This window comes from Hemiscyllium ocellatum, chromosome 12 (genome assembly GCF_020745735.1).
Source record: "Hemiscyllium ocellatum isolate sHemOce1 chromosome 12, sHemOce1.pat.X.cur, whole genome shotgun sequence".
NCBI lineage: Eukaryota > Metazoa > Chordata > Chondrichthyes > Orectolobiformes > Hemiscylliidae > Hemiscyllium > Hemiscyllium ocellatum.
In genome coordinates, this window is record NC_083412.1 from 86,151,169 (window position 1) to 86,179,059 (window position 27,891).

At 41.0% G+C, this 27,891-nt stretch overlaps 1 protein-coding gene across 1 annotated transcript in view; it reads right to left on the reverse strand.

Annotated features, from left to right (window-relative positions):
* Positions 1 to 27,891, reverse strand: part of LOC132821191 (C2 domain-containing protein 2) — a 56,102-nt gene that overhangs the window by 23,977 nt on the left and 4,234 nt on the right. Inside the window, exons 2-7 of the mRNA XM_060833835.1 lie at positions 20,092 to 20,187; positions 15,622 to 15,741; positions 10,056 to 10,157; positions 6,869 to 6,985; positions 1,389 to 1,530; positions 425 to 533 (exon numbers count right to left, since the gene is read on the reverse strand). Coding sequence (XP_060689818.1) covers positions 425 to 533; positions 1,389 to 1,530; positions 6,869 to 6,985; positions 10,056 to 10,157; positions 15,622 to 15,741; positions 20,092 to 20,187 — 686 coding nt within the window. The remainder of the gene's footprint in view (positions 1 to 424; positions 534 to 1,388; positions 1,531 to 6,868; positions 6,986 to 10,055; positions 10,158 to 15,621; positions 15,742 to 20,091; positions 20,188 to 27,891) is intronic.

The window sequence follows — 27,891 nt, forward strand, 5'->3', positions numbered from 1 at the left end:
TCAAAGAACCACAATGTTTCTGCCTACTTTTTTTTGCAAAACAAACATTCTTAGACCATAGATAAAAAGGAAAAAAAAATTACATGAAGCTTATTGTATTTTTCTAAAGTATCAGTAAAATCGCCACAGTCCGACCAGGCCATATGGCAGCCCTCTAAGAGGGACACGACTGGTACTGGTTTTACCAGAGGATGCTTCAGGCGAGAGGAGGGCTTGAGAAGGAGAGTCCTTCATGGTAGGCTCAGCTGGTGCCGGATTTGAACCCATGCTGTTGGGGTCACCCTGCATCACAAACCAGCTGCCCGGATGGGATGCCAGGAAAGGCTCCTCCCACAAAGTAATTTTTGATCTTCACAGAATTATTCAGCAGCAAGACATCCAGCTAGAATTGCCAGTTTAAAATGAACAACAGGGCCATACTCACAACACAAACTGCTCGTCCCACAAGGGGTTGGAAATGCTGTTCATTACGGAGCTGCAGACTTTCTGCACTGGATTATCCAACTCTACAACGCAATACGGATGAACATTCTCTGACAATACAAAATACATCCCAAACATTAAATCAATTTTAGATGCGGTTAGTGTAAAACAGATGATTTAACACAATGCTGCTTAGAATTACTCCCACCAGAGAACTGAATTTTATCTAAACACCAGATTATTTTTAAAAAAAAAGTTTCAACGATTTTACGATAGAAAACATAGGAATGATCAGTCAGTCAGCATCTCAAGCCCACTTTGCCATTCAGTATGATTGCAGTCAGTCGATCACTGGTAATTAGAAATACAATCAACCTCTGCCTTAAAACATACGCATAGACTTGGGCTTCCGCAAACTAGGGTGGTAGAGAATTCCAAAAAATTCACAACCCTTTGGGGAACCAAAATTCTTGTCTTCCCAAGATCAATATCCTGAAAAAGATCCTATTTCTCAAAAATTAAGCAATTCTACAGTTTCAAATAAACAGCATTTATTGTCAAGCTCAAGACTTTCTGTCTAAACCTCTGCTTCTGTTTGAGGCACATCTTGAAAGCTACTTCATCTGCTCTGGTATCTCGGTCTGTGGCTCAGTGTCACATTTGGCTCTACAATGCTCCAGCAAAATGCCCGAAGATGCTACATGTGAATAAATAGTCTGTAAATACAAGTCACATTTGCTGCTAAACACAATTGATCACAATTTGATTGATCATCAAGTTCGAACATATCAACAAGGGTTGCAGTAATACGCAAGGAAACATTTACATAGTGCAACAGCTATTTATTTATGATCAGCATAAGGTTGCTTTTATCCCCAGCTCTTAAAATGCAACAGGTTTTACATGGATATCCACATGGTAGGACCCAACTGCACTCATACAACACATGATTTAGATGTGGTTACCTGCGATATCAGGATCTGTGAGATTGTCCACCTTAATGATCTTCACAAGAAGTTTGCGCTCATGAGCTCTTGGTGGTTTGGGAGGTGAGCAGATCTGCGAGGCCAATTCAGTGCTCGGTAAACTTTGAGGAATGGCCATATGCTAAAATGGAAGGAGGGAGAAGGAAAAATTTACATTACATCGGTGCTTGCACAGGAAAATTACCATAAGATATAGGAGCAGAAGTGGGGCATTCAGCTCAATGCGTCTGCTCCACCATTCAATGAGAGCAGAGCTGACCTGATAACCCTCAGCTCCACCTTCCTACCTGAAGCTGGTGAAACAAATCATTAATGTCAGTACGCAAGGAACATACAAGGGCTCTTGTGACAGCATCCTTAATTCTAGGCCAGAAGGTTTAGGCCCCACCTTCTCCAGGTTGGTTAAAAACAAACAGTATCTGCTAACACCACAGATGCAAGGCAACTGCATGTGAGAGCTCAGTTGAAAACATGTGCACATGGTTTGTGACTCCAAGTCATTGTTTCATGTGCAAATTCTGCACTGCATGCGGACACAGAACAGGCGCAACATTAAAACAGAATGGGCTGAGAGGGGTTAGTGGGGGAGGAGGTAGAGAAGTGGGAATGAACTTTTGCAGAGGGGCTAGGAGAACAGAGAATGGGTGGATGGATAGATGGATGGCAGCCAGGGAGGGGAGGGGGTCAGGGTGTTGGGGAGGAGGACCAGGTCAGCCCATTCACAGGTACAGAACATCCTTTCCTCTTTTCACCTGCCTTTCCAGTTCACTCTTCTCCTTAGTTCTATTAAAATACGTAGGCTCTGAAGAACTATTCTCTTTCTCAAAAGTAGAAGCCATTCAGCAGCTTGAGCCTCTCTCAAAATTCAATGTGATCTATGCTCTAATGTCACATTGTTTTCCGACTCCAGCTAGCAAAAAGATCAATATCAAAAATGAAAAATAAATTGAGATAGCACCTACTGCTTTTGCAAGCATAAGTGATCCACACTTCTACCACATTTTGCATGAAGTAGTGTTTCTCAATTCCGCTCCTAAATCATCTGACTAATTACGACTTTATAGCCCCTTGTCCCCAGACTCCTTCTGAAATCAGAAAACAAAAAACTTTTCTCCCAACCTACTCACTCAAACCTCAATCACACTTCAGTCCAATTGACAGGAGTGAAAGTCAGATACTTGAATGGGCACAGCTTCACCATTCAAGTATTGCAATACCATCCAGGACAAAGCAGTATGCTTGACTGGCACCAATATGCAGTGGCATTGTGTTCTGTAAGGGACGACATCTCTAATTTTCTGAATTATGGAGTGAAAATGAGAAAAATGATTTTTTTTTTAAAAAAAGAGGGAGAAGCTCCAAGGACCTATTTGCATGTTTAGAAAAACAAAGTGAAGCTACCTGTTCCAGGAGATATTGATACTTCCTAGGGACAGTTCAAACAAAAGGGCACCATTTCTTAAGGGTTCAGGAGAGCTCAACAGTGCATCAACCCAGTGGTTGGTCAGATTCCAATTTAATAGAGGTTCTGAGAGGGGGAATGAAACAATGAACAAAGAGGACCCTGTGAGGTTAACTATTAATTTCTCTCCTTTCTCTGTAGGGCTACCGTCATCAATTTTGTGTCAAAACAACAGGAAAATCACATTTGGACATGTTGAAAGACAACAAGACAAACCCCAGACCCAACCAAGCAATTAGTGAACTACAGACCGATCACCACCGTGCAGGTAACATTGAAGCATAATTGAAGAATTAGAAGTGTTATGTAGCCTAGATTCTGTATTTGCCTTTTAAGATAACAGAAAGTTAACATGCTGTGTTCGGGATGCAATTCGATTGGTCAAGCTACTCTAAGTAAAATATAATTGATTCAAATATTTTAATAAAAATACAAAAGGAAAGAAAGAACTTGGAATAACAATTCTATTGGAAAATTGAAGAAAATAATAGATACAGTAATCATTACTAATTAACTGTTCCAATTATAGTAACATCCTATAAACACACCTGTTGGCAAAGAAGGCAAATTCAGAAAACCGGTTTTGTCTCGTATGCAATCCAGCAGCCTAGGAAGAGCTTCCAGCTGTAATCGGGGGGGAAAAAAGTAGCTTCCACTTCTTCAACCCCAAAAACAACAACTAAAAACCCTTGATCTGTGGGAACTTGACCCACTAACTCAGGCTGAATCTATTCTTCCAGCTCCTGGGGAAAAAAAAAATCCAACCTCAGGTTGTTTACCTTACCAGAGACTGCTTGCTACAATCTCTCCCAAAAGAAATCTGGTTAAAGTACATCTTTTAAAGCCACAGCATTGTCACAGAAGGATAGCAAAACTAACCCATCTGGTGACAAAAAAAAATATATTTTCTCCCCCACTCAATATTTGTGTGTTTTTGTCTTTTTGTTTTGAAATTGCATTTTGAGCATTTTAAAAGGGTGCAAAGTTTAAGTTACATACCATTGGTCTTTCTGACAACAGAAACCTCTCATGTCACTTTTACTCAAATTGTTAATCGGTTATGACTTATTGTAGGACATACAACAGTCTCGCCAGCACAGAATCCAGTGACAGACCAGGAGACAGCTCTCTCTTGGGAAACATTGCAACATGACTGTACTGACTGTACAGTCTCGCCAGACCAGGAGACAGCTCTCTCTCGGGAAACACTGCAACATGACTGTACTGACTGTACAGAGTTTGCCACTTTGCTGTCTAAGTGGAATTATTTTTAAAATATTGACAGATGGAATATAATGTGGTGAAATGTGACTCATATTTGGAGGAAAAATAGAAAAATATTGTTGTTTAAAATGGTGAGAAATTAAATATTATTGTACAGGTGATCCTGTACTCAAATATCATAAGTTTTACATGATGACAGAGTTAATAATTACGAGGACAGTGATACTTTGCCAGTTATAGCCAAGAGATTATATTAGAAATGTGAGGAAGTCTTGCTTTAGGTCAGATTTTCACTTTCACTGAAGATTTTAATATCCCTTTGGAGTTCCTCCTTCATACAGTCTCGCTATCATACATAGACCCCACAGTCTCTCACACATACTTTCATGGACTGGTGTGTGTGCTGTATCAGGAGAGGTGGTTAAGGCGGTATATAGTAAACTTGCCTTTATTAACTGAGGCAGAGTGTTGAAGGCTTATGCTGGAATTGTATAAGTAGTTAGTTAGGCTACAGCTAGAGTATTGTATGTAATTCTGGAATCCACATGAAAGGAGGGATGCGCCAGTACTGGGGACAGTGCCAGGATTTATCAGGATGTTGCCTGGGCTGGAGAGTTTCAGTTATTATCAGAGTTGGGATAGATTAGGGTTGTTTTCAGCAGAATAAAGTTGATTGAAAGGAGACATAATTGAAATGTATAAAATTATGAGGGGGCACAGATCAGCTAGAGAGGAAGAATAATTCACCCTTCATCAAGGGGTGATGAATGACCGGGGCATCAATTTAAATTAAAGGGCAGGAGGCCTACAGAAAATGAGGAAAGCTTTCTCAACCAGAGGGTGATGAGAGACAGGAGCTCACTGGTGTGCAAGGGTGAAGAGGCAGAAACCACCAACACCTTATAATTATTTAGATGCACACTTGCAACACCAAGCCATGTGGGCCAAGTGCTGTAAAATGGGATTAGAATAGTTAGGTGGTTGTTTTTGGTGAGTGCTGACATGATGGGCTGAAGGGCCTTTTTTCTGCACTGTAGATCTCTGATACATCCAGGCACCTAACACATACAATCGAGCATGGAGGTTCACACAAAGTTACCCAGACACACGCACAGACCCTCACGTGCAGGAAATCCATCTCAAATGGCATTATGGGTCTACTTACAGCACATGGACTGCAGTAGGTCACAAAGGCAGCTCACCAGCACCATCTGAAGGGCAACTAGAGATGGGCAAAGAATGCTGACCAGCCAGCGTACCCATGTCCCAAGAGTGGATTAAAAAAAAGTTAAACACATGCACACACTTCGACAACACACACATGGAAAATTACGTATAGGCAGACACACACACACACAACTACAATTTATAGACAAGCACAGAGGCACACGCATGCACACAAGAAACAGTCACACCCAGATATGTGCACGCACACATGCAAGTTAATGAGAATCAGTAATCCAGATCACTATTTAAATACCAAGGGACACAGATACGGTGAAATAGCAAAGGTCTTTTCCTAAGGTTGGGGAGTTCAAAACTAGGGGTCATATTTTTAAGGTGAGAGGAGAAAGATTTAAAAGGGACTAGAGAGAAAACTTTTTCCACAAAGAGGATGTTGCGTATATGTGGAATGAACCGCCAGGGATAGAGGTAGATGAAGGTACAACTGGAACACCAAAGAGACATTTGGACAGGTACATGAATAGGAAATGTTGATAGAGGGCTGTGGCCAGGTGCAGGTAAGTGGGACTAGTCTAGCTTGGGAAACTTGATCAGCATGGACAAGTTAGACCAAAGAGTCTACTTTCGTGATGTATGCCTATGACTCTATGTTAGACATCCTTTTCTGAAGTTAAGAGCAGTAAAAGAATGATGTAATAAATAGCTATTTTTATTAATGTCTGAAGGAACTTGATGTGGTTTACTTCTCTCTAGGGTTGCAGTCAGAGGCAAATTAGGATTTTTGGAAGTTTCATAAAATTTTCACGTCTGTGGCAAGTCCAGGAATAAGTGGGGCTCAATTTCCAGCACTTTACGTCATTGGGTTGTGGCAAGACATGCTTTAGCAATTCACCAACACTCTCAATAGTATCTTCCAAACCCATGTACCAGCTAGAAGGACAAGCAAGATGCAGAACACCAGCACATGCCAATTTCCTTCCAAGACTTTAAAATTATATCACCTTTCTTTCAAAGTTGCTGCATCAAATTCCTGGAGCTTCCTTCTGAACAGCACAGTGGGTATACCTACAGAATATGGACTGCAGCCATTTTACACAGAGCACCATCTTCTAAACAGCAATTAGAAATGGGCAATAAGTGCTGGTCCACCAACAATAACCATCATCCATGAATTCATTTAAAAAAAAAGGTTTACCCTTGTATAGCGCCATTTTTGTAATGAAATATCTAAAATACTTCAGAGGAGTATTGTAAAACCAAGTACAATACCAACACACAAGGAAACATTAGGTCACTAACCAAAAGCTTGGTCAAGGAGGACTGAAGGGAAAAAAACACAGGGTAGAGAAGCAGACAGATGTATCAGATGTTTATCAGGCTTCAATGACTGTGGTTTGGATTTGCAGAAAAAAAATCTTCTATTGCAAGAATGCTGACTTGCAGTACAAACAGGGAACAATTTTATACGTGCTCTATACAAGGAAAACATATATAGTTACAAACTTGAATCTTGGGAATTTGTATTATCAGCGTGTTAGGGTGAAAGGTGCGGGCCTCCGTTTGGAATATTCAGACAATGCCTACTCACTTGGTTTTCCTTTAAAGGTGCAGCTTTCATATCCATCAAGACTGTTGGACGGGCAGAAATCAACATGTCCTGTAACAAAGTGTGGATTGTCTCCAGGTATGTATCCTCTTCATCCACCTAATTCCAACACAAAACAGACTTCAAAACATAGTTATAAATTGCACATTTAAAGCACACAGTTTTGTAGTGAATTCTGCCGCTCCTCTTAAATAGGCATGTTTCAGAAGATCGTGGCCTTAGTAATTGCTGAGAGGATATGAGAACCTCGTTCAATTTCATCGAACTGACTAAAATGCGGAAGTGGAAATAAAATTCTTTAAAATTTAGCCCGTTAAAGGCAAATAAGAACAAAATGTTGTTCTTCAAAATGGGATAATTTGTAAAAGATAAATGATAAATTGTGAAATTGAACTCCCACCCACATCTTTGACAAGCAACTTGCATTGAATTGGCAAGCACACATACTAACAGACTACTACTATGATAATCCAATAATCTGTACTTCAAGTTTGCAATACTGATGACTGGACATCAATGCAGTCCTTCAGAAGAGAATGGTCAATAGATGATGAACATACCAATTCTCTGTCCACCTAATCCTTTTTTTCCATGAGCAACAGAATTGCTAACATTGGAACAGTTCAGTCTCACTGCCTGCACTGAATCTCAGCTCTGTTCTCTTCATTCATCCAACTAGATCAATACGTTCAAACAGTCGCAAATTCTTCTGAGCAGGGAGTGGAGGTGGCCCATGGTTCCTCTGAGACTGGATTGTTAAACATAGATAAACTGATACTGCACAACTCCACAACAAGTACCTGCTCACAACCCATTACAGCACTTTTAATGGAACAGCGCACTGGAGTTTGTAAGAATGGTTTCTCATGTAGATCACAGGTTCCAACAGGAGTTATTCTCCTGATGGAAAAGGAGACAGGGTCGTGATTGAGATGTATAAAATTAAGAGGAAGCATAGATAGGGTAGATTGGAGAGAACATTTCTACTTGCCGGAGGGATCAATGACTAGGAGTTTAAGATTTAAGGTAAGGAGCAGACGGTTTAGACAAGGAGACGCAATGAAAAGCTTTTTTTAAAATCCAGCAGTGGTGGGAATATGGGACTCACTGTCCGTAAGAGCAGTAGAGGCAGAAACCCTCATAACATTTAAGTATTTAGATGCATACTTACAATGTCAAGACTTACAAGACTATGGGCCAAATACTGGAAATGGGGTTAGAATTGTTAGGTGGTTGTTTTGGGCTAGAGCAGACATGGTGGACTGAAGGGCCGTTTTCTGTGCAGTAAGTCTCTACAGATTATGTATTACGTATTATAGTGAGGGGGCTGTGGAAGCTCAATGATTGAGCATGTACAAGACTGAATGAGCTTGATTTCTGGATATTAATGACAACCCGGGATGTTGCAGGAAAGTAGCATTGACGTGGACAATCCAGCCAGGATCTGGTTTATTGGCAGAGCAGCCTCGATGGGCTAAATGGCCTGCTGATGTTCCAATATGAGAAAAAGCATGCTTATAATATTCTGAGGGATAAGATTTACACACATTTGAAAAAGCATGGCCTAATTTGGGACAGTCACAAGGCTTTACGCAGGGCAGGTAATGTCTTACTAACTTGACTGAATTTTTCAAGGTGGTGACAAAGGTGATCACTGCATGGAGAGCAGTGGATGTTGTTCACGTAGATTTTAGTAAGGCTTTCAAGAAGGTCCCTTATGGTAGGCTCATCCAGAAGATGAAGATGCATGGGATCCATGGTGACTTGGCCGAACAGATTCTAAACTGGCTTGCCCATAGAAGGCAGAGAGTAGTGGTGGAAGGGAATTTTTCAGGCTGGAGGTCAGTGACTAGTAGTGTTCCACAGGGATCCATACTGGGACTTCTGGTGTTTGAGATTTAGATAAATGACTTGGAGGAAAATGTAGATGGGCGGGTTGCCGATGATACAAAGTTCAACGGAGTTGTGGATAGTGTAGAAGGAAACAGCGAGATATAGATCAGTTGCAGGCATGAGTGGAGGAATGGCGGATGGAGTTTAATTTGTGTAAATGTGAGGTGCTGCACTTTGGGAGATCAAGTGTTAAGAAAAAGTATATGGTTAGTGACCAGACCCTGACCCTGATATACAGTGGAGTCTTGGGTTCAAGTCCATAGCTCCTTGAAAGTGGTCACACAAGTAGATTGGTAGAGTTGTAAAGGCGGCACATGGCTTGCTTGCTTTTATTGGTCAGGGAATTGAATACAGGAGTCAGGAGGTCATGTTGCAGCTTTATAAGACTTTGGTTAGGCCACACTTCAAATATTGTGCTCAATTCTGGTCGCCACATTCCAGAAAGGATGTAGAGGCTTTGGAGAGGGTGCAGAAGAGGTTTACTTGGATGCTATCTGGATTAGAGAGTATGAGCTGTAAGGAGAACCTAGAAAAACATGGGTTGTTTTCTCTGGAGAGGCAAAGGCTGAGGGGAGACTCAATAGAAGTCTATAAAATTATGAGGTGCATAGATAGGGTTGACAGTCAGAGTCTTTTTTTTCTCCAGAGTTGGAATGTCAAAATTAGGACAAAAAACATTTAAGGCAAGAGGGGGCGGGGGGGGGGGGGGGGGGGGGGGGGGGGGGGGTGAAGAGTTCAAAAGAGGCGCGAGGAGTACATATTTTTGTCTTTTAAGAGAGTGGTACAAGTCTTAATGCGCTTCCAGGGGCGGTAATAGAAGCAGATACAATAGGGGCATTTAGGAAACTTTTACATATGCACATGAATATGCAAGAAATGGAGGGACATGGACCAAGGAGAGGCAGAAGGGATTAGTTTAATTTTGCATTACATTTGGCACAGCATCGTAGGCCAAAGGTCCTGCTCCTGTTCTATACTGTTCTACGTTCAAACAGAAAACTGACTGAACAACTCCGTATAATTGATGAGTGTATTATCCAGTATGAAACCAAACCAAATTTAACTGCAGTGTGATAAATTGGTTCATTGCCTGTGTTCTCTGTTATAGGTGGAGTCAGATTCCAATTCTTAAAATCACCATCCAGTTTTCTCCAGGGTAGGATCAGGCTAGTTTTAGACAAAGCAAAACTTGCACAGGGTATCTGTTTTCTACATGCTAAACGCAGCAACTAAAATTAGAAATGAACAGAGGAGAGAAAGAAACTTGGTCACTCACCTCCCTTTTTACTTTTGGAGTCACTTCCAAGTTCAACTTTTGAGACTCTACAAGATTCCATGAGACTTGGACATCATCAACTTGTTGGACATGAATCTCCAGCTATGGGAAGAAAGAAATTACAAAAGGAAATAGGTTTCTATTTCTCTCTCCCTCCAATTTCTATTTGTAGCTCAGTTAGATTACACGCTGGCAGATGGAGGTGTTTAAATGATGTGGGACCAGATTAATTGTGAACTCCTGCATTATTCAGTGCTGTCTACATGATCCCGATCAAATTATCCTGCAACTATAGCTCACCACCTGTACTGTTCATCCTCTATGCAACGTCTGAAAGAATCAAAGACATTGTCTTCCTTCAACACCTCTCTTCTCCTGTTGACTGGAGGACTGGACTTGCTTGGCTCCAATTAATCTGAACCATCTCCATCAATGGCTTCTCTACTCATTCAAATACTTAAACATGATCATGCGCATGTTTTGCTGCTCCTCAATGACTCTCCTTTCAGTTACCGGCCAAAATTTTATTAAATTTAAATTTTGATGGCTTCGCTTCTCACCCAGCTATGATCATCACAGAAGTTCTCAAAAGATTCCACATACTATCCATTGACACCATCCCCAGATCTGGGACTGGCAGGCAGGGGAGGATGGCTGGGTAGCTTCTGCAAATTTAAAATCAGCTCTGAAGGAGGGACACTGGGCCGTTAATATTAACTCTGCTTTCTCTCCACAGACGCTGACAGACCTGAGTTTTTCCCAGAAATTTCTGTTTGTGTTTCTAATTTCCAGCATCCACCGCTTAAAACCCCATTTACTGGATGACTACTTTGCATTTTAGTTTTATTTCAGATTTCCAGCATCAGCAGTACTTTGCAGCGAATTAGCATCCTAGTGAATGTGTGCAACACCCACTGTACTGCCTCAACAGTCATCTTTAAGGCTGTGATATGGGGGTGCCTGTGTTGGATTGGGGTGCACAAAGCTCCAAAAGCCAGTGCTTCCAAATAAACCTGCTGGACTAGAACCTGATGTGTGATTTTTAACTTTATTCTTAAGGCTGAAATTCACACAAATGCTACAAATGTGATTTACTATAGTTAGTATTACAACTTTAGTTTAATGCCTTACACCCATTACCATAAAAATCCCACCAGTTATTTCTGTGCCCTTATTTGTGCAGTTTTCTAAAACTGTAGAAACTGAACCACCCAAACCTCTCAGTTTTTGCACATAGCCATTTTTTTCCAATTGTACATCTCTCACATAAATACTGAACTCTACCTGCCCATTCTCTAATCTCATTAACAATGCCTTTTAGCTTCCTTGATGCATCAGTCTTCTGTACCTATTTTGATGTTTTGGATATCACCCTTTGTAGTCATACACAAATTATTGACAACCAACACTCACTGAACAGATTCACATACTTTGAACGACTCAACTGTCCCTTAACTGCAATCTTCCATTCTCTTTCTTCAGCTATTCATCCACAAATCTACAGCAATCTCTTTCAAATATTTTGCTCAAGAGTTCCTGAAAATCCAAGTACACACCCACTGCGAAATCTGTCACCTCTTCAAACAGCACAAATCGCATTTGTCAAGTGTCATCTTCTTTGTGAAATCCACATTGGTTGCTTCCAATTACTTTGGTAAATTAACTCTTTACTAATTGTCAGCTCTGAATGTTGCCAGACATTTTGTTTTGGGATTCATTGACTTTGCAGCACATTATGTCATTCCACCTGCTCCAAATCACACTGTCTTTGCTGAATATTTCTCGTATGACAGAAGTAGGCTGCCACATTTGGAACTCACCCAACCATTACAGCTTTCAGCTGTCTATCTTCAGGAATTCCCTTAAAACCCCATCCCTCTGACTGAATAGGATGATTGAAAGCTCAATTCTGTTTCATTCACACCTCCAGAGACAAGTCTTTGTGTACCTTAAGTAGGTGCTAGACAAATAAAACTCATTACTGCAAGACTTAAACACAAAGACGATTGTAAGGACCACATTTTTCCTTTTAAAAAAACTGAGAAAATATAAGTTTGGATACTGCTAGTTTAGTGGACTAGCCTTTTTCAATGATTCAAAAGAAAAGTGGAAACACAGCCTGATTACTAACTGGTTACACAGGTTCATGTAACTTCGACAGAAGATCGATATGGACTTCAGTAAGGCATTCAACAAGGTTCCCCATGGGAGACTGATTAGCAAGGCGAGACCTCATGGAATTCAGGGAGAACTAGCCATTTGGATACAGAACTGGCGTAAAAGGTAGAAGACAGAGGGTGGTGGTGGAGGGTTGTTTTTCAAACTGGAGGCCTGTGACCAGTGGAGTGCCACAAGGATTGGTGCTGCGTCCTCCACATTTTGTCATTTACATAAATGATTTGGATGAGACCATAAGAGGTACAGTTAGCAAGTTTGCAGATGACACTAAAATTGGAGGTGTAGTGGACAGCGAAGAGGACTACCTCAGATTACAAACAGGATGTAGACCAGATGGGCCAATGGGCTGAGAAGTGGCAGATGGAGTTTAATTCAGATAAATGCAAGGTGCTGCATTTTGGGAAAGCAAATCTTAGCAGGACTTATACACTTAATGGTAAGATCCTAGGGAGTGTTGCTGAACAAAGAAACTTTGGAGTGCAGGTTCATAGTTCCTTGAAAGTGGAGTCGCAGGTAGATAGGATAGCGAAGGCAGCGTTTGGTATGCTTTCTTTTATTGGTCAGAGTATTGAGTACAGGAGTTGGGAGGTCATGTTGCGGCTGTACAGGACATTGGTTCGGCCACTGTTGGAATATTGCGCGCAATTCTGATCTCCTTCCTATCGAAAAGATGTTGTGAAACTTGAAAGGGTTCAGAAAAGATTTACAAGAATGTTGTCAAGGTTGGAGGATTTGAGCTACAGGGAGAGGCTGAACAGACTGGGGTTGTTTTCCCAGGAGCGTCGGAGGCTGAGGGCTGACCTTATTGAAATTTACAAAATTATGAGTGGCATCGATAGGACAAATAGGCAAAGTCTTTTCCCTGGGGTCAGGGAATCCAGAACTAGAGGGTATAAGTTTAGGGTGAGAGGGGAAAGATATAAAAGAGATTAAGGGGCAACTTTTTCACGCAGAGGGTGATACGGGTATGGTATGAGCTGCCAGAGGAAGTGGTGGAGGCTGGTATAATTGCAACATTTAAGAGGCATTTGGATAGGTAGATGAATAGGAAGGGTTTGGAGGGATACGGGCTGGGTGCTGGCAGGTGGGACTAGATTGGGTTGGGACATCTGGTTGGCATGGACAGGTTGGACAGAAGGATCTGTTTCCATGCTGTACATCTCTATGACTCTAAGTTGGACTGAATATGTTTGAGAAGAACTAGCACTAGATGCCTTTGGATTTAAAAAGCTTTTGTCTACAAAGTGCAGTTTGTTACAGAATTGAGACAAAGGGGTAGTTCTACTCAGATCTCCAAGGAACCTGAAAGTCTAGACAGGTCATTCTGTCTCTCTGTCTTAGTCCCTTTACGAGTGGAAGAAAACCAACGCTTCATGATTCAGAAAAGACCTCTAACTCGAGCAAAAACCTAGATCCAACTGAACACCAATTGGAGTATCGTCACAGTAGATGATGTAAATATGTTCAGAAACCAAAAGAGAAAAAGTCAATCCACCTTTTTAACTCCGGTTCATGCTCGACAGAAATTTATTCCTTTGCGTTTAAGGTTTCCAACCAGAATATTTCTGCAGAACTGTCCATCTTGTCCGTCCCATGTGTGAATGATTATTTGTAAGCGTTTGAATTTAAAGGGGTTTATTTCAAATCTGCAAATTAGTAACCAATAATCCATTTTGACACCTGTTAAAATTTTGCTAACAGCTAGCTTTGTTTTCTTATTTACTGATGAAATCTGATAATTATTTTATCTTTGTGGTCAAAGTCGGGCAATTGTGACAGTTTGTGGACTAGTGAGGCTTGTGTTTCAGCACCCACTTTCCATTATGGTCACAGCATCATTACAGAAGCAATGCAGCTGGTGCAAGCACAAAAACTTAATACCTCCTGGATCTCACACACCAGGTTGAAATTCAAAACATCATGGTAACAAAATAACTTCAGTATCTTCCCATCTCTCTCTCACATTTTTCTGCACATATAAAATTTGCTCACGTTCCAGCAGCGATAGGCTGCAACTGAAACCGCTAAGTGCTGAAATTCTCAAAAGATCGCAATGGAACACTGGAACAAAAGAGCCAATGCTTCCAACACAGCACGAACAATCTGCATGATCACGGGCCTTACCGAGATTAAATATTACTTTGGGATGCACGGGAGTACAGTAATCACAGGCATTTCTTCCCAAGCATATTTCCCACTGTCCTTACCTCAAAAAGCAAAGCCAGACAAGTGAATATTCTAAGTTACAGATCAGAGCTGATTGATCCCAATTCTTCTTTTATGCTAGCTCCTCATAGCCCTCAGCTCCCTGACATTTCAAAAGTGTTGTCCAGTCTCCACAATTCTGAGGGAAGAGAACTCCAGACATTCACTACCCTCTAGGAGAAGAAATTCCTATACATCTTAGTTTTAAATGTGTGCAGCTTTATCCTGTAACTCAGCACCCTATTTCAAGATTTCCACACTGCAAACATCTTCTCAGCATCCACCCTGTAAAGTCTCCTCAGAATCTTGTTTTTTTTAAAAAATAAGATTGCTCCTTATTCTTCTAAGAAGGACATAAGAGAAGAGGGGAAAAAAACCCAAAAACTAAAATTAAATAGTTATAGGATGATGAAGAAAGCTGTAAAAGAGGAAGTAAAAGCAGTTTAATTACTCTAGAATTGAAGAGTAATGAGCAATAGAGTATTGCAAACAAAATGGTAATATGCTCATAAAGAGACTTCCGTACGTCATTCTCAGAGGTGCAAAACATCTGAAATAAGCGAAATAGAACTTGGATTGTTGTGGGTTACGTCTACACAAGGTTCAGGTGCAGTGATCCTCTATAGGCTTGGTGATCTGTGTTGAACAATAGAGCAACGAAGCAAGCCTCAAACCCACATAGGGTTACTCCGCAGGTCAGGCAACATGTTGGCAGGTCAGTTCAATGTCAGCCTTCCCTTGCAAGTTGCAGAAGTGCATGCTTTGTACAGTATTATACAGCTGCTAGGAATTCCAAACAAAAAGTGTACACAATCTGGACACAGCGAGTAAAATCCTTTACTCAATCTGCTTCTCATACCAAGTAATTAGATATGACCCAGTTGGGACCCAGAGAGGCATGATTCAAACATGCAAAATCTTGGGGAAAGCCAAATAAAAATTTGTTTTGTCAATCAATCATCGCCAGCATATCATTGCTTCTTTAGAGAAAACCGCATATGAAGGGAAGCGGAACAGAAACAGAGACAGCCATTCAAATGCAAACAAACACAAAGTGTTCTCTCTAGTTAAAAAGGGCGTGCATATGAAAATTGGAAATTCCCAAAGGGTGTGTGCTGGCCCCATTTCATGTTGGACAGATTCCTCAAAATAAAACTTGCTCATGATTCATCACAGTTCGTACCTGTAAATGAAGTGGAGATACTCGGATAAGAAAAGATTCCAGTCCCATGGCAACAGGCGAGTCCTGGGTCACAGTGACAGAAAACTGAGCATACTCTCCAGTCACATGGCATCCAAAAACCTAAAATCAAATGCATACAACAAGCTGGATTGCGGAGTCTGCATCAAAGTCACTACATTTCCCATCAATAAGCAAACAACATACACATCCTCACGTACTGAATGTGCAGGACAGAAAGAAATTAATGGATCCCTTGACTTTTCAATTTTGTTTGCCAAAAACTTATTGTAGCTACATAAATGTATGACTTTTATAAGAAACCCAGTTTACTTCTTTCTCTGTCTCCCTTCAATTGCATGTGAAAACTCACTTTTGCAATCACTGATAAATCTCCCAAGCGGCCGCTTGTCATACAATGTGAAGCTAGTGAAAAATGGAATGTAGATACCGGGAACAACATCTTTGTATGATGTTCTTAGTTTAGGGAGGAGTACAGAATCAAATTATCAATTTATTTGAAGCACTAACTCAGTATCTAGATGAGGATTAAATCCAAACCCTTATCAGTCTCTTACATTCAGCAATACAGTGAATATTGCCTTTACTAACCAAGTCATTATCAACAGATTTTGTTTTAAACATCAAAGAAGGTTTGACAGATCACCACCACATAGGATTTTCTGGGCTTTTCGTGTGGTATTTAGTTTGAGTTGCGTTTAAACATTTCCCACCATGTTTGCCCTATTTTATATTTATATCCTAAATTCCAGAAACAAATTTAGTCAGGGCAATTACAAACCAACAATGAAAAGCATCAGTTGTCAGCACCTCTAACAAACCAGATAATCCTGGCACAAATTCAAGGTTTAAATCTAACGCAGAGATAGTCAGATAACAGTGCACATTACTTGCTCTCTCATCCGCAATGTTACTGAAAGCTTTCAACTCTGTTCTAAATCTAAGAAAGCAACCTGGCCTGCCTGTGTAAAACATGTGGAAAAATATCAGCACAGTGGCAATACTCTCAAAACCTTATAAGTCTTCCAATTATTTATTGGCAAAATTAATTTTACCCATGCCTGTGCAAAACAAAAGGCCCAAACTTTTCCTGGGTAGGAAAAAACTAGGGGTGTTACAGTTGACAATTGAGCTGGGGAAAAGGTTGGAGGAAGGGGGTTATGTTGGTTATATGAGGTGTGGAGCTGAGCAATGGAAGTGGCTGGGGTGGGGGAAAAAATTAAAGGGAGGGAGAGACAGACACAGAGACAGACAGACAGACAGACAGACAGACAAAGTGAGCGATGCCTAAAATTCCTACTCCTGATCTTAGAATCACTAGTGCAGAAAGAGGCCATTTGACACAAAATGTGCAATGATCATCTGACAAGCATCTTATCTAGATACAACCCCCAAACCGATCCCCATAACTCACATTTATCATGGCTGAGCCACCTGGACACTATGGACAATTTAGCATGACCAATCCAAAGACCCTGCACATCTTTGGACTGTGGGACAAAACCATAGCTTACAGAGGAAACCCACGCAGACACTGGGAGTCCATGCAAACTCCACTCACCCAAGGCTGGAATCAAACCTGGGTCCCTGGCACTGTGAAGCAGCAGAGCTAACCACTGAGCCACCAATTTTTAAAACTTTTGGGGAAAAAAAAAGGAGCCACATATAGGCAGCAAGTGAGAACTCCCTAAACAAAACCTACAGGCTGCGTTGTTGCAGGAGAACAAATGACCAGGGCAAGGCATCTCCTCATGTAACAGGACTGTAATTTGCCAACACTCATGTTTGCTTCCAATCTAACCGAATAAATTATACATTATTTAATAATTCACAGAAGCTCCAGTCATTTTTACTAATGTCAACTTTATTAATATGTACCTCAAAGTGCTAAAAGAAATCACGTTGCATAAATAAATGTAAAATAGAGCAAACACGATGGGAAATAGCTAAACACAATCCAAACTAAACACCATGTGGAAAGATCAGTGGATTATCTGTCTGCATCCCAGAATGTTTTATAATGTGTGGTTTATATCACAGGGATTAGCTTTTAAAAGAAATGAAGTAAAAAAGTTATTTTACCTTTAGGCCATGTGACACAGAAAACTGGTATATGTTCTTTCATACCAAACTGCTTCATTATGAAATGATTGCATCCGAAATGGAACAGATCATCTTTACAGAGTATGCTACAAATACTTCATTAAAATTTCCCCCGCTATCTCATCAGCCTAAAGAGTGTTGAGTAGAAGCATTGCTAAATAAAAGCATCTACAAATGAATACAGGAAAGGAGTCAGATGATACTGATTCTCCCTAGCAGGGGTAGAGCTAATTTATCCCAGTGAGTCTTTTATGCTCAAAGCTTGAGGAACTATTGTAACAGAAGGAATCCCTTTAGCCACTTGAGCATGTTCCATCATTCAACTGGATCATGGCTGATCTGTGACCTTGAGTTAGATTGATCCACTTCGGCTCACAATGCATTCAACTAGCAAGACTCAGTTTTGTTACGTCCAACTGTCCCAGCATTGACAGGTTTATTCTGGGAAGTGGAACAGTGCCCCAGATTCCTAATCATCCTTGAGAGAAAAAAAAGCTTCCTTGCAAAAGTTAATATCAAATCCTTTCGCCCCCCACACCGTTCCCCACCTCCAAAATTGCATCAGAGCGAGTAAGTCAAACACCTTGATCAGGTCAAAACTTCAATACTTCAGGTTCGACAAGCTAGATCTGATCAACTTATCCTCAAAACTAATCCCCGGTAATTAATAATAAACTGTTTCCATTGAATAGCAGGATTGCAGTCAATCACAAAACAAAAAAAAAGTTGAAAATGTGAAACACTGCCAAAAATTTTCAAAAGAGCATTGATAATTCTCGGAGGTAGATGGCTGCTTAAGAAAAAAAAAAGTTAAAAATGAATATGGGGAGCCAACAAGAGAGAAGGAATAGATTAACGAGCTCCTATGGATAAAATAAACAGAATTACAGAGTGCCCAGTTCTCTGGTGCAACATTCTATAATGTATTCTGTAGGAACTCGAGCTAACTGGCAGAGCCAGAGAATTAATCACCATCAACATTTAGAAAAAAAACAATCTTTGAGTTAAAGTAATTGTAAACAGTCAAGCACAATTTTGGGGTGGAGACTGATTACACAGGAACATCAGTGACTGGGTCAAGACATTACAGCTCCATAACATCTTTAAAAGCTTTCAAAAATAACCAACACACAATTCATGCAAAACAATGCATTGATTTAACAACTCCTGTTCACACTAATGTTCCTCAAAGATGCAGTGGTAGCATGTGTAGCCAATCAAAAAACTCATCAGAAGTCACAAACTGGAAGCAAACTCCGAGGTTGCCATAGCTCAAAGTGGAAGATTTTGATCATTTCCCATTTACATCTTTTAATTTCCTGTCATGACAGGAATACATAATCATCGCCAATTTTACTGCCACTTCCTGGAATATACTGACTTTGGATTCATAACAAATGTTCAAAAGAGGTTCCTCTACAGCAACGGAGATCAAAATAATCCAAGCATTTATGCTCGGAAATATTTGAAGGGGAGAGGAATAGAACAAAAAAAATAAAACAGAACTTTTCAGTCAATTCAGTAAAATTACCCTTGAAGTAAAAGTCAATCAAGGTTCCTGAAAACCTAACTCACTCCAACTATAAAATTGACAGATGGATAAGTTCATTGCTACAACAATTAATCAGACGATACATTAAATTTCCAAACCCTCACGTTCCTACAATTCAAACCAATAAAGGGATGATTTAACCTAATTTTGTCAAAGCTCAGCTTATAACCCTCCTTAACGGTTTGGGCTTCAGAAGCCAGCCACTTTAATCACATTTACTTCAGCAACATGTTTTCGCTGAGAAAAGGGACTTACAAAGATGACCATATTCAATAATTCATTTGTCTTAAAACAAATAAAGTCACCACAACCCCAGAGGGCCACAGAGCTGCTCCATCAGAGATGGTGGACTGTGATTTAACCCGAGGGTCATGACACCTCAAGTGAAGGGAGGAGTTGAGAGGGCAGGACCTTCAATGATAACCTCAGCCAGTGTAGAACACTGTTGGCATGATTCTGCATCACAAACCAGTGATCCAGCCAAATGAGTTAACCAACCCCCAAAATATAGTCAATTTAACACACATCCTATGACTCTTATTGGACTCAATCAATAGAGTATCACAGGGCCAGAGAATCATTTAGCACCTTTAAAACTATCAAAACATGTCAGCCAATGTCATCCCTGTATCCAAGATTGACTTCATGTTGGGAAATTACAAGCTCAATGGTAAATAGTCAAAATTATAGACAATTTTAGGACATACATTCATTTTAGCTGTTCCATGGCTCTGCATTTTGAACACAACACATGCTGTGATAGACAGAAAAATATTTACTCACTGCATCATACTCACCAAGTGTCGGTCTGATTTGATAACGGTGGTAACCTGACTCAGAACAAGGGCAGATGAATGTGGACCCACTTTATCAACACTGAGCTGCAGAGAACTCTGTAAAACAAAGCAAATATCCAATTATTTGACAAAAGTAGATAACTTTTAACTGGGGCACCAAGGCTTGTTATTGCCGTTAGGCTTTTTTTAAAAAACAAACAGTAAATTTTAAAAATGTTTGCATTTAGAAGAAACTGCATTGAGCAAGCATTAAAATGTTGTGATGTGTTTTCTTGTGATCATAATAGGTTTGTAATTATTTGCATTGGGCTTGCAATGGTATGTACCATTTTTGGGAGCCAAGTCAAGTTAAGCAACTGGAGGATGAAACTAGATTTAACAACTTGGATTTGACAGAGTAATTTCTTTGTGAATTCACACAAAGACTCTTGTATAAGACCCGAAAAACACTGGCAGAACTCTACCCTACTATAAACTAAATTCAGCCTTCGGGTTACTTCAGGATCTTTATGAATTTGCAGTCAACTCAGACAGTCTGGAAACAGACTAGCTGGCTGGTATAATGATAATTTCTTTATTCAAATATTGGAATAAAATTAATGGGGAAGGACGACATCACGGGCCTTTCGCTTCTCAGCTAAAAGGCAACTGCAAATTTAGGAAAATACTTGTTCTTCTATGGGATGGTTGCCATGTGTTCCCAGTCTTTAGTGAACCAGATGGGTATTTACAAAGAGTTTTGATGTCACTATTGTTACAAACACTGGGTAAAAACAATGACTGCAGATGCTGGAAACCAGATTCTGGATCAGTGGTGCTGGAAGAGCACAGCAGTTCAGGCAGCATCCAACGAGCAGCGAAATCGACGTTTCGGGCAAAAGCCCTTCATCAGGAATAAAGGCAGTCCTGAAGCGTGGAGAGATTAGCTAGAGGAGGGTAAACACTGCCCCGCTAATTTAAACCAGTAACACAGAAGATTCACCCTGTGCTGTCATCTGTGAAAATTCAAGAGGCAAAGAACTATCCCAAAAGTCACCATTTAAATAAAAAATAAAGTTGTTAATTTTTACAAGTCGAACAGAGATAATTAAGTAACAACTATTTACAACACATTAACCTAAATCTATATTTTACCATCCCCTCTACAATACCGGCCCAATTAAGATTTACAAAAAAAAATTCAAATTCCAAAACCAGCCAGATCTTCACTTTGTACCTTCCTCTTAGATGTGCTCTCCAGGTCGGTGTCGGTTTTTTTTTCCTTCTCTAGACAGTTACTTCTCATAGAGAGATCTTACTAGCAGCCTATCTGTTAGTCTTTTGGCAGTTCTCTCTCAACGTTTTCTGGTTTTATACCCCAAAAGTAAATAAATAAATAAATTCAGATCGTTTCATTGGTTTTAATACTGTCAAAATACTAAATACAAACTTGATTGGAGTTTGGTATCTTGGGGCATAATTTAAACTGATTGGTTGAATTTAAATTTGTTTTTGGCTCGTAGCAACCCAGCCAGTGCTAATTGTTCCGACCAAGCATTACATTGTTATCTTGTTCCGGACTCTCTGTGCCTCTGTCCTTGTTGGCTTTCAACTCTCTTAAAGGTACAGTACCCCTTACATCTTCATATCACTATTACTGAGACGAGTTTCATCTTCCAGATTGCTGCATGGAGAAAGGTTTTCTTCATGGCCTGTTTCTATTTTGGCCAATCATTTTAAGCCACTGTCTTCTGGCCCTTGACCCTTCAACCACGGGAATACTTTTGCCTCACCTGCTGTACTTTGTCCAGATACCCCACAATTTTGAATGCCTCAAATCCTTCACCCTTCTCTTTTCCAAAAGGGACAGTCTTGGCTTCTCCAATCTTAGCTGAAAATGTGTTGCTGGTTAAAGCACAGCAGGTTAGGCAGCATCTCAGGAATAGGGAATTCGATGTTTCGAGCATAAGCCCTTCATTAGGAATGGCCCCTAGTCGCTGAATCACTCTGAAATCTTTTCTGTATTTTCCAAATCTAAAACTTTCAAGTCCTTCTTTAAAATGCAATGTCCAGTTGAGGATGAACTAATGCATTATTGAAAGGTACAGTACAACTACTGATTTTTGTACTCTCTATTTATAAAGCCCACCACACTACATGCTTTAAGAGCTTTTTCAAACTCTCCTAGGCCACTTTCAATTTTTTACGTCTGTTATTACGACACAAATAAAGATCAATAACTTTTAGCAAGATACTCATCTCATATACTTGACTGAGTGGTCAATTTCTTGTAAACAGTTGAGCTCGGACTTTTAGCCCAAGCACCCAGACTTGTGGCACTTTCTGCATACTCGCCACAGAAGTCAAACTTTCTCTGGTACAAGCCCAATTACTGACAATGATAGAATAGCAGTCCATTATCCACTACCCAATGAAGGATCCAGTGTCTGCATACTCAAAATGCAATATCAAAGCTGCCACCTCAATGGTGGAATAATCCAACTAATTCATCTTATAATATGGGAACTTTGGATTGAAAATGAGCAGAAGATCAGAGTATTGAGTGCAGGAGTTGGGAGGTTAATTTGCAGCTGAACAGGAGATTGGTGAGGTCACTTTTGGAATAGTGTGTGCAATTCTGGTCTCCTTCCTATTGGAAAGATGTTACAAAACTTGAAAGGGTTCAAAAAAGATTTAAGGATGTTGCCAGGGTTGGAGGATTTGAGCAAAAGGGAGAGACTGAACAGGCTGGGGCTGCTTTCCCTGGAGCGGAGGCTGAGGGGTGACCTTATAGAAGTTTATAAAATCACGAAGGGCATGGATAGGATAAATAGACAAAGTCTTTTCCCTTGGGTGGGAGAGTCCAGAACTAGAGGGTGTAAGTTTAGGGTGAGAGGGGAAAGATGAGAGAGACCTAAGGGGCAACTTTTTCATGTAGAAGGTGTTATGTGCATGGAATGAGCTGCCAGAGGAAGTGGAGGAGGCTTGTCCAATTGCAACATTTAAAAGGTATCTGGATGAGTAAAAGAGTAGGAATGGTTTGGAGGGATTTGGGCCGGGTGCTAGCAGGTGGGACTAAACTGCATTGGGATATCTGGTCGGCATGGATGAGTTGGACCGAAGACATCCATGCTTAATGTCTCTATGACTCTACGATAAGACATTGAGCTCATGAGTTGAGATGAGCAAGATGACTGTGCAGCAACGGTACTGGAGAAAATTCATGAGTTTCTACAGGAAGCTTCCTGCATAGACATCTCTGAAGAACGAGGCAGAGGCATGAGGTCACAATTGGAAAACAAAGTTACACACTTACTTTAAAAATTTACTCTTGGGACGTGGGCATCGTTGACTGGGCCAACATTTATTGCCCATCCCTAGCTGCCCTCAAGAAGGTGGTGGTGAGCTGTTAAATATGTTAATAAAAATCACCAGAATGGACTCAGTTTTAAGAGGATCTATCCTAATCTTCACGTTTTGTTCTCTAAATTTAAAAACAAAGTACTGACATGGAAAACGGTTCAAAAAATATTCACTAGGCTTAATACTGGGAAAGTTAAAAATCACAACACCAGGTTATAGTCCAACAGCTTTATTTGGAAGCACTAGCTTTCAGAGCTATGCATCCACAGCTACCTGATGAAGGAGCGTTGCTCCGAAAGCTAGGGCTTCCAATTAAACCTGTTGGACTATAACCTGGTGTTGAGAGTTTTAACTTTGTACACCCCAGTCCAACACCGGCACCTCAAAGTCATAATACTGGGAAGAAGGGTTTGTCTTATCAAGAACTGTTAAGTAGGTTAGATCTTTATTCATTAGAGTTAAGAACAAAGAGGGGTCATCTTACTGAAACATAAATGATTGGGGGGGGGGGGGTTTGGTTGGGTAGATGTCAAATAGGTGTTTCCCTAGTCTCATACTAGGGGATATCATTAGAGAACAGTAACTTAAGACTGACAAGTGAAGGAATGGCTTCTCCAAAATAGTGTGGAATGTCCTGAACGGTCGGGAGAGTTCAGTTGTGGAGATTAACTCGTGGAAAGTATTACAAGAGGAGTCAGATAGACTTCTGAAACGAGGGAAGTTGAGAATAATGACGACCAGCTGGTATAAGAGAGGCACTGATCCTTGGAGCTGGATGAGCTGAGTGAATGGCGAGGCAGACTTGAGGAGCCACAAAGCCTACACTCGTCCCAATTTTGTTCTTAAGTTGGGATGGTTTTCCTTGGAGAGGGAAAAGGTGAAGAGGAGATCTGACAGAAGTTTTCAAATTCACGTGGATCTGAACAGAATAGATAGGAAGAAACTGTTCCTGCTCAACAAACAGACAACTTAAGGGCACAGACTAAAAGTGTTTTGCAAAAGAAACAAAGTATTCTTTTCATACAGCAATTAATTAAAAGGTGTGGAATGCACTACACCCCACTGTGGAGGAGGCAGGTTCAAACTGAGGCATTCGAGATGGCACTGACCATGGGAAATAGGTACAGGGGTAGGTCATTCAGCCCCTTGTACTTCTTCTACCATTTAATCGGATCATGGCTGATCAGAGCCCGGGGTGGAAGCCAGCAACATGACCCATAGCCTCAGCATTGCTCAAACCATCTGAGCTAACCAGCCACCACACTGGTAGATTACTTAAATAATGCAGGGTTCCAGGGGCAAGACAGGACATTGGCATCAAATTAAAATGCTCAAAGCCAATTCAGACAACGATGGACAGAATGGCCATCCTCTGCACCAGAACAATTGTGTTATTCAGCCTCTCCAGTCTGCTCCACCATTCCATAAGGTTATGGCTGTCATGTTTGTTTTCAAGCCCACATTCCCATCTATTCTCAAATTAGTTAGTGGTTAAACTTGAAAGGATTCAGAAAATATTTACAAGAATGAGGTTAGAGGGCTTGAGCTATAGGGAGAGGATGAATAGGCTGGGGTTATATTTGCTGGAGGTGGGAGGCCGAGGGTTGACCTTAGAGAGGTTTATAAAATCATGAGGGGCATGGATAGAGTGAATAACCAATAGCATAGATTTACGGTGAGAGGGGGAAGTTTTAACAGATCAAAAGGAACAACTTCTTCTCACAGGTTGTGTACACAGAATGACCTGCCTGAGAAAATGGTGAAGACTGGTATAATTACAACATTTAAAATGCAGCTGAATGGGTACATGAACAGGAAGGTTTAGAGGGATATGGGCCAAATACTGGCAAATGGGACTAGATTAATTTAGGACATTTGGTCAGCACGGACAAGTTGACTGAAGGGTCTGTTTCGGTGCTGCACATCTCTATGGCTCTAAGCTTGTGATCAGTGATATTGTTGTACAGGTCACAACATTTCTGCGCTGTAACAGCTTTCTTAGTTCCAAAGCTATGCAGAGACCAATACAACTGCCAAAGCTGAAAAATGTGTTGCTGGAAAAGCACAGCAGGTCAGGCAGCATCCAAAGAGCAGGAGAATCGACGTTTCGGGCATAAGCCCTTCTTCAGGAATGAGGAGGGTGTGCCAAGCAGGTTAAGATAAAAGGTAGGGAGGAGGGACTTGGGGCAAGGGCATTGGGAATGCGATAGGTGGAAGGAGGTTAAGGTGAGGGGGATAGGCCAGAGAGGTCGGGAAGAAGATTGCAGGTCAAGAAGGCAGTGCTGGGTCCGAGGGTTGGGACTGAGATAAGGTGGGGGAAGGGGAAATGAGGAAGCTGGAGAAATCTGCATTCATCCCTGGTGGCTGGAGGGTTCCTAGGTGGATACAACAACTGTCAAACCCTCCTATCAGTACAGTTCAGTCTGTTCTTAAAAAAAATTACTGGACAGTTTGTTTTAAGAAAAGGTAGACGAAAACAACTTCAAAATCAAATGCAAAAAGAGGTGGGAAACCGTTAGGCTTTGCAAATATAAACACACCTCTATAAATACTTGTCAAGGTTTCCAAATACAAAGGCAGCTATCACTAAAGCAAGACTTCAGGAAATGCAACTTATCAAACAGTGACAGAGACAACCAGAGAGAGAAAAAACAGGAAGAATACTGAATCTCAATGGAATCACAACACAATAAATGCAGGCCCAGAGGACAGGTCAGTTAGGTTGCCCAGTACACATCACTACAGATTAAGACAAATCTCAGTTACGAAGAGATCATCAGCGGGCTTTTGAACGACTTTAACCACATTGCAATTAATATTGAAGGTTTGGAGAAGGTGGGATTGCATCACAGCTGCTTGGAAGATGGTTATGTTACTTTCTCTCCCAGCCTGATTAAGTCCTGAGCATTCCATCACCCCAGTCAGTGGGGAGTCATTTCAACCAACACGTGCGAACATTTCCAGAAAGGAAGTGGGACTCCAACATGGACATATGAACATGATTATGACATAACAACTTATTTTATTAGCCAGCTGGGAGAGGTTTCTCGATCTTGTTAATCTCAGTGAGTGCAAACACGGGGGCTATATGTTCCCCACCAAGCTGTGAATTGGGTTCAACTTCAGGTTGTGAGCCTGCTTTGGTCACCATCCTGTCACGAAGGGTAGGATTGATGTCTGAATTGGCTGGGTGCCAGGGCTGTCATCTGATCAGGCAGATCCACAGTAGGGATGGACAAGGGATTTTCAGCCATACAAGCAGCAACTCTGTTTCCACCATGCCTTGGCTCCCACTCCAGTTGCTGAAGGGATAATTCCCACATAGACGTTTGATACAGTCATTTCCCGTAGGCAACAGTGGAAACAAAGCAGTGCAAACATTCAGGTCAAAAGCAAGACGCGGATCATCTCCTCACCTCAGAGTTTCTATCCTCAGGTCAGCAGTTCATTTTCTTGTTTTAAGCACCAGGCAGCACAGGGTCAGTGCCCTAAACTGAGGAGACTCTAAATCTCCTGGTTATACTTTTTTTTCCTTTCCTATACTACTGCCTAACTGCAGTCATGCTTATATTTTCCCCAGCACCCATGTTGTGCGTGCACAGGAGAGAGACAGTGGAAGACAAACAGGTGTATAAGTTCATTGAGTTGCAAACCCATCAGCAAGAATTAGTCAACAGGCCTAGATGACTCAACTAATTACACAGTAATGCTACACTACCTCGTGACCCTTCAACCCAAAAATTAGGGACTTCCATTCTTTATAAAAGGTTCATTAAAACGCTTTTTAATCCCAGAGCCATCTGGGAGGTACACAGTATTTGAAATGCTACCACACAAAAATGTTACACCCAAATGTTAACCAGCAACATATTCGTTCACTATCGTTCAAATTATTGACAAGTCTTGAAGGGCTGAACAGCCTCCACCTGCTCTCACCATGTTTCTTTCTGTAATTTTAGGCCGTTTACAGCTGAAGCCCTCAACTACAATCATTATTACTGGCAACGAACAATATTTGGAGTACCACTTGAGAGACACAGACTGTTCCATATGGCACTGTTTAACCCACTACGTAAAATTTCAGACTTTATCCACTACTCGTTTATGTGCCAGTCTCTTTAAAGCATAATTACCCTTGATTCTTCCATCTTCCAAGTCCACAGGGCATCAGTGACCATAGACACAGCCGCACCACCAACAAATGGTGTTCTCGATTCAATGGAGAAAGCCAATGCATTTTCTTTCTTTTAGAGTCAGAGATGTACAGCATGGAAACAGACCCTTTGGTCCAACCCGTCCATACTGATTAGATATCCCAACCCAATCTAGTCCCACCTGCCAGCATCCGGCCCATTTCCCTCCAAACCCTTCCTATTCATATACCCATCCAAATGCCTCTTAAAAGTTGCAATTGTACCAGCCTCCACCACTTCCTCTGGCAGCTCATTCCATACACGT